The 11,804-nt window shown below is 43.7% G+C and overlaps 1 protein-coding gene across 2 annotated transcripts in view; it reads left to right on the top strand.

Annotated features, from left to right (window-relative positions):
• The window catches only part of ADIPOR1 (adiponectin receptor 1), a 19,954-nt gene extending 10,266 nt beyond the window's left edge, over positions 1-9,688 (top strand). For both annotated transcript variants that reach the window (XM_017896510.1, XM_017896511.1), the window contains 6 exons: positions 1,946-2,062; positions 3,906-4,077; positions 5,339-5,525; positions 6,544-6,731; positions 8,280-8,473; positions 8,800-9,688. In XM_017896510.1, coding sequence (XP_017751999.1) covers positions 1,946-2,062; positions 3,906-4,077; positions 5,339-5,525; positions 6,544-6,731; positions 8,280-8,473; positions 8,800-8,928 — 987 coding nt within the window. In that variant the 3' untranslated portion in view covers positions 8,929-9,688. The remainder of the gene's footprint in view (positions 1-1,945; positions 2,063-3,905; positions 4,078-5,338; positions 5,526-6,543; positions 6,732-8,279; positions 8,474-8,799) is intronic.
• The last annotated feature ends 2,116 nt before the right edge of the window (positions 9,689-11,804 follow it).

Raw genomic sequence — 11,804 nt, 5'->3', positions numbered from 1 at the left:
TTTTGAGCCGGAGTCTCGCTCTGTGGCCCAGGCTGGAGTGCAGTGGCGCGATCCCGGCTCACTGCAAGCTCCGCCTCCCGGGTTCCCGCCATTCTCCTGCCTCAGCCTCCCAAGCAGCTGGGACTACAAGCGCTCGCCGCCACGCCCGGCTAATTTTTTGCATTTTTAGTAGAGACGGGGTTTCACCGTGTTAGCCAGGATGGTCTCGATCTCCTGACCTTGTGATCCGCCCGTCTCGGCCTCCCACAGTGCTGGGATTACAGGCGTGAGCCACCGCACCCGGCCCCATCACTCTTAATATGTTGCCCATCATACCCACATTCTACCCACCATGAAAGGGAAAGGAGAAGAAAGGCCCTCTCTTTCGCTTTTATTTTTATTGAGATAAAGTCTTGCCATGTTGCCCAGGCTGATCTTTTAAACTCCTAGGCTCAAGTGATCCTCCTGCCTCAGCCTCCCAAAGTGTTGGAATTATAGGTGTGAGCCACTGTGCCCGGCCACCTCTTTCCCTTTTAAAGGGACTATCTCTACTAAAAAATACAAAAATTAGCTGGGTGTGGTGGCAGTCGCCTGTAATCCCAGCTACTCGGGAGGCTGAGGCAGGAGAATCACTTGTACCTGGGAGGCAGAGGTTGCAGTGAGCTGAGATCGTGCCATTGTACTCCAGCCTGGGCAACAAGAGTGAAACCCCCTCTCAGAAAAACAAAAATAAAGGGACTATCAGGAAGTACCTCATAACACTTAGGCCAGAACTTACTTACATAACTATATTCAGCTGCAGTGGAGGTTGGACAGTGCAGCCTGAGTAAAATTGCAGTAACATTGCCACCCTGAACAAAACTGTGGACTTTGTTACTTAGGAAGAGAGAGAATGGACATTGGGGTAGGCTGGCTGAAAGCTGTAGCACAAAATCTAAGATGGACAATGTGTTTACCAGTGACCATCAACAACAGGAGAGAAATAGCCCAGAACAGGAGTTCAACTGCCAGGCTTTCTATAGCCATGATTCAGAGCCTTGGGATAGAGAGAGAGAAAAAAGTTCTCTTCCTTTCACAGGCAAGTGCGCTCCTGGGTGTGCTCTTTTAGGCCCTGGAGTCAGTACTGCTGTTTTCCATGGAACCAGTTTTGAGGCCCTGGTGCTCCTGGGAGCTGCTATAGATACAAAGTTTCGATCATGACAGCATCCCTAGAGTCAGTGAACAGGGAACTCTAACAGAATTATTGTTATGGAACTCTCTGAGACTCTGTCTTTTTCATTGTTTTGAAAATGTAGGCTGGGCTGGTAGCTCAGCCTGTAATCCCAGCACTTTGGTAGGCTGAGACGGAAGGATCACTTGAGGTCAGGAGTTCGAGACCAGTCTGGCCAACATGGTGAAACTGCATCTCTACTAAAAGTACAAAAATTAGTCAGGCATGGTCGTGGGTGCCTGTAATCCCAGCTACTTGGAGGCCAAGGCATGAGAATTGCTTGAACCTGGGAGGTGGAGGTTGCAGTGAACAGAGATTGCACCACTGTATTCCAGCCTGGGTGACAGAGGGATATTCCATCTCAAAAAAAAAAAAAAAGAAAAGAAAGAAAATGTAATGGCCTAGAAGAGAGAACTCTTTGGGAAACTGAGGAAAGTTGAGAACCACTATCCTAGAGGAAAGGATGTCATTCAGTACCTAGAGCTGGTATGCTAATCCTGCATTCCCCCAATGCTAGTCTCTGTGAGAGTCCTTTTACACACTGCATACAATGTTCACTCCAGCATTTATGAAGTATTAATAAATTTCTAACAAGTATTGTAAACTCAGTATGTATGCTTTTGGAGAAGAGACCACAAGACCCTCTGTAGGAGAGAGGCTGGGCAGAAGGCGTTAGGTTTGGGTTTTTCTGGGTCTCTGCTCTGGAATAGTACAGTTTATGACTCCCTGGATTGTTATGGGGTTTTTCCCTCACAGGCTGAAGAAGAGCAAACATGTCCAGTGCCCCAGGAAGAAGAGGAGGAGGTGCGGGTACTGACACTTCCCCTGCAAGCCCACCACGCCATGGAGAAGATGGAGGAGTTTGTGTACAAGGTATGGCCTATGAGTTTCTGTCCTGGAAGAGGAAGGGCAGCAGGCCTGTCTGGGATGTCCCCAGCCAGCAAGCTTCCACTGGGTTGAAGAGCTTTTACTTCTGGGAAGGAGTGGATTTGCCATCTACTCCCTGGATCCTGTCCATAGTGCATGGATCCTAGATTAAGAACCCCTAACTCTAAAAAGATGTGGTAAAGAACTTAGAATCTAATTGGTGGAGGGATGGGACACGAGATAGAATCTCCTGGAGAGGGGCAAAGGAGGGATCTGTATGCTTTTTAAAATGATGTTTATAATTGTTTTGTTTTTATTCAGTATATCAATTTTGAGATTTCAAGTAGCCTAAAGGAAGTTGTACCATATTTTTTTTTTTTTGAGACGGAGTTTTGCTCTTGTCTCCCGGTTGCAGTGGCACGATCTCAGCTCACCACAACCTCTGCCGGGTTCAAGCCATTCTCCTGCCTCAGCCTCCCAAGTAGCTGGGATTACAGGCATGTGCCACCACGCCCAGCTAATTTTTGTACTTTTAGTAGAGATGGGGTTTCTCCACATTGGTCTGGCTGGTCTCGAACTCCCGACCTTAGGTGATCCGCAGGTTATCCGCCCGTCTTGGCCTCTCAAAGTGCTGGAATTACAGGCATGAGCCACCGCCCAGCTGGTGCACCATAGTTTTTTTTTTTTTTTTTTTTTTTTTTTTGAGGCAGAGTCTCGTCTGTGGCCCAGGCTGGAGCGCAGTGGCCAGATCTCAGCTCACTGCAGCTCGTGCCCTCCCAGGTTCCCTCATTCTCCTGCCTCAGTCTCCCGTGTAGCTGGGACTACAGGCGCCCGCACGCCATCGCCCGGCCTAGTTTTTGTTATTTTTAGTAGGACAGGTTTCACCGTGTTAGGCTCAGGATGTCTCGATCTCCTGCATTGTGAGTCGTGCCCCCATCTCGGGTCCTCCCAAAGTGTTGTTGGATACGCTTGAGCCACCGCGCGCCGGCCACATTTTCTTTTTTCTTTTTTGTTTTTTTTTGGACGGAGTCTGGCTTCTGTTGCCAGGGCTGGGTTAGTGGTGGATTCAGCTACTGCAGCTCCGCCTCACCGGGTTTACGCTTGCTCCTGCCTCAGCTCCTGAGTAGCTGGGATCAGGCACCCGCCACTTCGCGCGGTAGTTTATTTGTATTTCTTGTAGAGCGGGTTTCACTGTGTTGGCCAGGATGGCTTCGATACTCGCTGACTTGTGACCGCCCGTCTTCGCCTCACAAAGTGCTGGGTTACAGGCTTGGCACGCGCCAGCTGCGCCATATTTTCTTAAAGTGAGAAACCTTAACTTAAAACGTTCTCCAGACTAAACTAACCATGAAACAAGACAAAGGATTTTTTTTTTTTTTTTTTTTGGGAACTAAGAGTCCTTGCTTGGTCACCCAGGCTGGAGTGCAGTGGTACAGTCTCTGCTCACCGCAACCTCCGCCTCCCAGGTTCAAATGATTCTCCTGCCTCGGCCTCCCGAGTAGCTGGGATTACAGGTGCCTGCCACCGTGCCCAGCCAATTTTTGTATTTTTAGTAGAGACAGGGTTTCACCATGTTGATCAGGCAGGTCTTGAACTCCTGATGTCAGGTGATCCACCCGCCTCAGCCTCCCAAAGTGCTAGGATTACAGGCGTGAGCTGCAGCACCCAACCAGGATTTTTTTTTTTTTTTTTTTTTTTTAATGGTCAAAATATGAGTCAGGACTCTGCTAGTCCCATTCATGCTATGTCTTGGATATCTCCCAGTCCAGGCTGGTTCTCCATCATTGCTTGTCCTTGGGGAAGGTATTATTCTCTAGTGCCCTACCTAGAGAAAGTGTATATGTTCTAGGTCTGGGAGGGACGTTGGAGGGTCATCCCATATGATGTGCTCCCTGACTGGCTAAAGGACAATGACTATCTGCTACATGGTCATAGACCACCGATGCCCTCCTTTCGAGCTTGCTTCAAGAGCATCTTCCGCATCCATACAGAAACTGGCAACATCTGGACCCATCTGCTTGGTGAGTGGTTTGGATGGGGAAAAGTCAAATTCATTGTCTCCCTAACTGCCGAGGGATTATAGAGCCGAACAGAGTTGCTCGGATTCATTGACAGTTGAGGTTCTGCCTTTAAACTACTAATGACCTTGGTTGACCCTTGATCACTGATCTTTAAGACTGAGAGTAAAAGGCCTAGAAACCAAAGAAATTGGGACTCGATATTCTTTTATGATCCCTGGCAGAACTGTTCTAGGTGGAGACAATTTCCTGTACTTCATAATTTCCGACTATAAAAGTAAAATGCCAGCGTTTTAAAAAATGGCCTCTTTGTCTGGGTTTCTGCGACCGGTGCCACTTTCTTTGAAACTTTTGACTGCAGTTACACAGCTAAACCTCATAGCTTTCTGGTTTTTGTTTTTGTTTTTTTTTTTTTCAATAGTTCTTGGGCTACAAAGGGTGGGGATTGGATTTGGTTACATGGATGAATTATATACTGGTGAATTCTGAGATTTTAATGCACCTATCACCTGAGCAGTGTACATTGTACCCAATATGTAGTTTTTCTATCCCACACCCCTAGCTCACCCTCCCGCTTCTGAATCTCCATAATCCATTATCTCACTCTGTAGGCCTTTGCATACTCATAGCTTAACTCCCACTTGTAAGTGAGAACATATATTTGATTTTTCATTCCTAAGTTAACTTCACTTAGAATAGTGGCCTTCAGCTTCATTCACGTTGCTGCAAAAGACATTATTGCATTCGTTTTTATGGCTGAGTAGTATTCCATGGTGTACATACACCACATTTTCTTTATTCACTCATTGGTCAATGGACACTTAGGTTGGTTCCATATCTTTAGACTTATGAATTGTGCTACAATAAACATAACATGGGCATGTGTCTTTTTCATATGACTGCTTTTCCTTTGGGTAGATACCTAGTAGTGGGGTTGGTGGATCAAATAGTAGCTCTACTTTTAGTTCTTTAAGGAATCTCTGTACCATTTTCCATAAAGGTTATACTAATTTATAATTTACATTCCCGCAAGGAGTATATAAGCATCCCCCTTTCACCACATCCATGCCAACATCTGTTGTTTTTTGACTTCTTAATAATGGCCTTTCTTGCAGGAGTAAGGTGGTATCTCATAGTGCTTTTAATTTCTATTTCCCTGATGATTAGTGATGTTGCCCGTAGCTCACTGATTCAAAAACATCAACGTCAAAGCGTACACATTCCCTTTTTTCTTACAGGTTTTTTTAATTTTACCCTCCTGCAGGTTTCGTGCTGTTTCTCTTTTTGGGAATCTTGACCATGCTCAGACCAAATATGTACTTCATGGCCCCTCTACAGGAGAAGGTGGTTTTTGGGATGTTCTTTTTGGGTGCAGTGCTCTGCCTCAGCTTCTCCTGGCTCTTTCACACCGTCTATTGTCATTCAGAGAAAGTCTCTCGGACCTTTTCCAAGTGAGTTGAAAGAACACCATAGGAAAGGACTGTGCACTGTTGTCACATCTTGATATCCCAGTGCTTACTGGGTGCTAGGAGCTCATATTACTCCTAAAGGTTTCTTGATATGCCAGAGGAAAACCTCTCTGTTCTGTGGGGTTAGTGGGGTGATGAAGCTTTTCTCCTGAACACTTAATGAACAGACTTACTGCATCCTCCTCAACAGATGGAGAGACCAATTGTGGAATATATTTTCTACCTGAAAAGTATTATCTTTTGTGCGGCTTAGAGTGCCAGTGCACTGGCTGCTTTCCAAGACCTTGTACCCATTCCTAGTGTAACTCACTATTAGCCCAAGCCATAGTAGGGTGTGGTGAATAGTCTGTGCTTCATTCTGCTGGTGTTCCTACCCATCAGTCAAGTAAAGCTTATCTTTGCTGCCCATGCATTGCTGGAAGCTCCAGATGTCCATCATCTTGTGCTTTCTCTCTTCCCCAGCTGTGAGCCTGGGGTTCTATTTGTTTGCTTGTTTTTGTTGTTATTGTTGGTTTTGGTGGTGACAGTGGTATATTATTTTGTTTTTCCTAACAACATCAGTAAGAAGGGTACATTTTCCTCATTTAAAAGTCAACTAAGATAGAAAAGCATAGAGTATCCCTTAGTACCACTCCCAATTTAAGAATTTTGTTTTAGAACTCATTGTATCAGAATAGGAGAATTTTCAAACCCCTTCCTGAGTGTGATGCTGGGAACCAGCTGGATTGTGATGGAATTTCTAAATTCGAGTGTCTACTAGGGGAGATACAACTGTTCACTAGGAAAGGGATAGAGTTCTTTGAATGGGGATTTTTAGAGACTTTTCCATCGTAAAATAGAAGTGACCTTGTGGAATTTTAATCCAGAATACAGGATAGATTGTATGGGAAATGAGGGGATGGTTCAATCTGGGAGCAGGTGGAGAACAGAAAGAGCTAGTTAAATGAGCCATACAAATTCATTTCCCCCACTGATGTGTTTCATTTTGTGGTTCTTTTAGACTGGACTATTCAGGGATTGCTCTTCTAATTATGGGGAGCTTCGTCCCCTGGCTTTATTATTCCTTCTACTGCTCCCCACAGCCACGGCTCATCTACCTCTCCATCGTCTGTGTCCTGGGCATTTCTGCCATCATTGTGGCGCAGTGGGACCGGTTTGCCACTCCTAAGCACCGGCAGACAAGAGCAGGTAGGTCGGAAGACATATGTAAACCTCAAAAGTATTTAGGCCTTAGGCCTAATAGGCTCAAACCTATCTGAGCCTTAAGGTTTGCGGCTTGAGAACCCCACCCAAGCCCTGATTTGTGTTTCAGAACTTTCAAAACAGCATCAATTTCAAAGCTGAGTTCATACTATTTCAGTAGAATGCTAATAGGACAGATCATTACCAAGCTGGTCAATTAACTGCAAGCACAGATATAGCTACTCTTATACTTGGTTTGTGATAGTTTAAAAATGTAGCAAGCACAGTAATTTTAGTGACCTGAGTCCCAAGCTCAGACCAAGGGATTAAAATTAAAACCCTCAAAGGCATTTTACTAAGGGAATAGAATACCTGGTTTGGTGAATGAAAATACCTTGAGCATAAACACTGGTAACAAAGTAATAGCTACAAGCATAAACATCTTTGTGTTGTCTCATCTGGACTCTTATTTTAAGCTTTCGTTACTTGCAGCAACACCACCAATTACCACTAGTCTTTAGCTCCTTTACAATTAATATCTGCTATATTTTAACCTTCAGTTAATTAAATATTGTCTGGGAGCAGTGGCTTATGTCTCTTATCCCAGTACTTTGGGGGGCCGAGGCGGGCAGATCACTTGAAGTCAGGAGTTCGAGACCAGCCTCTCCAACATGGTAAAACCCTGTTTTTATTAAAAATATAAAAGTTAGTCGGCGCTATGGCAGGCACCTGTAATCCCAGCTCCTCGAGAGGCTGAGGCGGGAGAATCACTTGAACCCAGGGAGGGCAGAGGTTGCAGTGAGCCAAGATTGCGCTGCTGCACTCTAGCCTGGGCAACAAAGAAAGACTATGTCAAAAAAAAAAAGAGAGAGAAAGAAAGAAAAGAAAAGAAAGAGAGAAAAGGAAAAGAAAAGAAAGAAAAGAAAAATAATAATGAAATATTTATCAAGCACCAGCCACGTGCCATGCACTGTGCTTAAACAAGGGTATCTACAAAGATGGAGAGGTAGTCCCTGCCCTTCAGTTATGTGTAGTGTAATGGTATTGAGACAAGTACCCATTCTTCCCTTGCTGTTGCCTTATCTGTGTGTCCCAGCAGCTACAGGATAACTGCTTATCTGGGTATATCTGTCTACTCAGGAGGTTAGAGTCCCGGTTATGTAAGACTTATGATCTTAACAGGAAGCCTCCCGTACGCTTCTCTGACTTGGGAGCCACCTGAAGCCTTTGCCATCTAAGTTCTGTACCCAAATTAGACATCAGAAGGTCTTGACATACCATTTTTACCTAAATTCCTTAACAGATAATGAAAAATATGAGATGTTTGTTCTTGGTGCTACTTAAAAAGTAGTAAGCACTTACACAGCTTCTTCCCATTCAGGACATAGAAGAAATATCTGCTGAGTGTTATCCATCTGGTAACTAAGTTTCCTAAACATGTACTGTTCATCCAAAAATAGCTAATTATCATAAACATTGAAATTTCAGAGTAAGCAGTGCCTTCCATGTGGTGGCTGTTTCCTTGTGTGACAGTCTTATGTCTGTTCTGTTCAGGCGTGTTCCTGGGACTTGGCTTAAGTGGCGTCGTGCCCACCATGCACTTTACTATTGCTGAGGGCTTTGTCAAGGCCACCACAGTGGGCCAGATGGGCTGGTTCTTCCTCATGGCTGTGATGTACATCACTGGAGCTGGCCTTTATGCTGCTCGAATTCCTGAGCGCTTCTTTCCTGGAAAATTTGACATATGGGTAAGAAATGAGTCTTCCAGCAGGGCCTGTGATGGTGAGTGAACAGCCCACATTTAAAGGTCTGAGGCAAAGGTGGTGAGAGACTGGGATCATATAGTGTGTGGAGGTACATATATGTACATTGAAGGAAATTTGTCAGTGTTAACATTTTGGTATATTTCTGACAAGGACTGTGTTTTTAAAACTATCTAAATATACCACTTTTATGATATTAAAACAAATTTGTTTAATTAAGGAGAAACTAGAAGTAGCAAATGCTTTCTCCTACTTGTTTCTTATTCCTCCTTGCATTATCCTAAAGGCTCTTCTCTTTTTTATTCCTACAGTTCCAGTCTCATCAGATTTTCCATGTCCTGGTGGTGGCAGCAGCCTTTGTCCACTTCTATGGGGTCTCCAACCTTCAGGAATTCCGTTACGGCCTGGAAGGCGGCTGTACTGATGACACCCTTCTCTGAGCCTTCCCACCTGCGGGGTGGAGGAGGAACTTCCCAAGTGCTTTTAAAAATAACTTCTTTGCTGAAGTGAGAGGAAGAGTCTGAGTTGTCTGTTTCCAGAAGAAACCTCTTAGAGAATTCAGTACCAACCAAGCTTCAGCCCAGTTTCACCCCCACTGGGCAATAAACTTTCCATTTCCATTCTCCTAGCTGGAGATGGGGCATGGTCAGCCTCAGCCATCCCCTCCTCAGCAGTTACCCTCCTCAGCAAGGCATCTACCGGCCCCCCACAGAGACAGTACTTTGAAACTCATGTTGAGATTTTATCCTCTCCTCCAGCCATTTTGGGAAAATTATGGACTGGGACTCTTCAGAAATTCTGTCTTTTTTTCTGGAAGAATATGTCCCTCCCTTACCCCCATCCTTAACTTTGTATCCTGGCTTATAACAGGCCATCCATTTTTGTAGCACACTTTTCAAAAACAATTATATACCCTGGTCCCATCTTTATAGGGCCTGGATCTGCTTACAGAGCAGGAAGAATAAAGCCACCAACTTTTACCTAGCCCGGCTAATCATGGAAGTATGTCCAGGCTTCAAGTAACTTGAGTTTTAATTTTTTTTTTTTTCTTGGCAGAGTAATGTAAAATTTAAATGGGGAAAGATATTTAATATTTAATACTAAGCTTTAAAAAGAAACCTGCTATCATTGCTATGTATCTTGATGCAAAGACTATGATGTTAATAAAAGAAAGTACAGAAGGCAGTTGGCATTCAAAGATTTCACATGTATGGTCTTGATTATTTGCACACAACTCCAAAAGATTAAGTCAGACCTGTGATAATTTCAGATTCTCCCGAGGCACAAATTTGAATCATAGGCATTGACAGGCTGGCACATGCAGGCCAATAAATGAACCTAATTGAATTGCTAGCATCCGTTCCCCAATACAGCTTTACTTTTTTATGTAATTGTTGCATGAATTATCTTTTTACATTTTTTAATTTTTTTTTTTCATAGAGCCATTTGAAAAGAACAGACCATCTTGTTAGAGAAATCAGTATGTTATAGTAGTGTTCAATAATTAGGAGATTCTCAGGGCCGGGTGCAATGGCTCACGCCTGTAATCCCAGCACTTTTGGACTCTGAGGCGGGCATATTGCTTGAGGCCACGAGTTTGAGACCAACATGGCTAACATGGTAAAACCCTATCTCTACTAAAAATACAAAAATTAGCCTCGTGTGGTGGTGGGCGCCTGTAATCCCAGCTACTCGGGAGGCTAAGGCACGAGAATCACTTGAACCCGGGAGGTAGAGGTTGCAGTGAGCTGAGATCACACCACTGCACTCACCTGGGCAACCGATCAAGACTGTCTCAAAAAATAATAGTAATAGGCTGGACACGGTGACTCACGCCTTTAATCCAAGCACTTTGGGAGGCTGAGATGGGTGGATCACAAGGTCAGGAGTTCAAGACCAGCCTGGCCAAGATGGTGAAACCCTGTCTCTACTAAAAATAAAAAAATTAGCCAGACATGGTGGCAGGCCCATGTAATCCCAGCTACTTGTTGCTTGAACTTGGGAGGCGGACGTTGCAGTGAGCCAAGATGGTGCCACTGCATTCCAGCCTGGGCAACAGAGTAATACTCCATCTCAAAAAAAAAAAAAAAAGAAAAGAAAAGAAATAGTAGTAATAATAAGAAGATTATCAAAAGTGTTGGAATATATCCCAAAGTTTAGGGATATATCCCACGTTGCCTAAGGTGGTCTCATCCAGGGGTCATTCTATGCCTTTCAGTGCTGTTGTGAATTGTGCTCAACCTGACATGAGTGCTGTTCATTATATAGCACAAGATAGCAGTAATCACTTCTCAGCTAATACAGGCAGTTTAAGGGCAGTCTTCTTGAGTTAAGGTTGGGTTCACATCAAGGGTCAAGTTTCTACAGTGGAAGAACAAATTATCCTTTTAAAAAAAATAATCCACCTACACCAATAGGAAAAGTTTCTCTGCCTCAAGTGGTAACCAGGGAAATGTAAATTAAAACCAAAATGATAAACTGTCTCACTCCGACCAGACTGAAACCAAATTAGAAGCCTAATATTGAGTTGGTACAGATGTGGAGCAGACCAGATGCTGCTGGTGGAAGTATACATTGGCAGGACCACTTTATGTGGACACACACAGAGTATATACATGTTACAACATTCAAACATTTTGTGAAACGACGCTATACAATATGAAATGCATCTGATACCTACCCTAGGTTACTTCACTTAAAAACAGTGCTGGCTGACCCACTAAATTGTTCTCATGACTCAGTAATGGGTCACTACTCACGCTTTGAAACACACTGCTCTTGAAAACCCTGGCTTGTGCCAAAGGGTTCATTGCAACTGTCTAGTAGCAAAATACTGCAAACAAGCCAAATGTCCAAAACTGTTGAATGGAAAAATATATCTTGGTGTATTCATATAATGAAACACTGCTGGTGAAAATGAATTACAGTGACAAGCAACAAGATGGTTGAGCCTCAGAAATAAGATTGGCAGGAAGGGAGGGAAGCAACAGAATACATTTGCATAATTGCATGTATGTAAAATGAAGAAACTTGCTAAATTCATGATAGGTTTAAGGATACAAACATGATAAAAACTTTAAAGAGGGAATGTTAATTCAGAATAATGTTTACCTCTGAAGGACTAAGAATCTTTAAAGTTTATGTTATTTGAAGTTAGGTGGTGACCACATGTGTGATCCTTGTGCCTAGGATCATGTGATACTGCCTTTATACAATGAGTGTTTTATATGTTTAATCCAAAACCATTTTAAGTCTTAAAAAATGCTTAAGGAACTGTTGGCAGAAGTCACAAACTGATGACCTGTACATCAAAAAC

This window comes from Rhinopithecus bieti, unplaced genomic scaffold, assembly GCF_001698545.2.
Source record: "Rhinopithecus bieti isolate Rb0 unplaced genomic scaffold, ASM169854v2 scaffold_24392, whole genome shotgun sequence".
Classification (NCBI taxonomy): Eukaryota; Metazoa; Chordata; class Mammalia; order Primates; family Cercopithecidae; genus Rhinopithecus; species Rhinopithecus bieti.
Note: the sequence above shows the minus strand (reverse complement) of the source record. Positions and strands in the feature narration are given on the sequence as shown.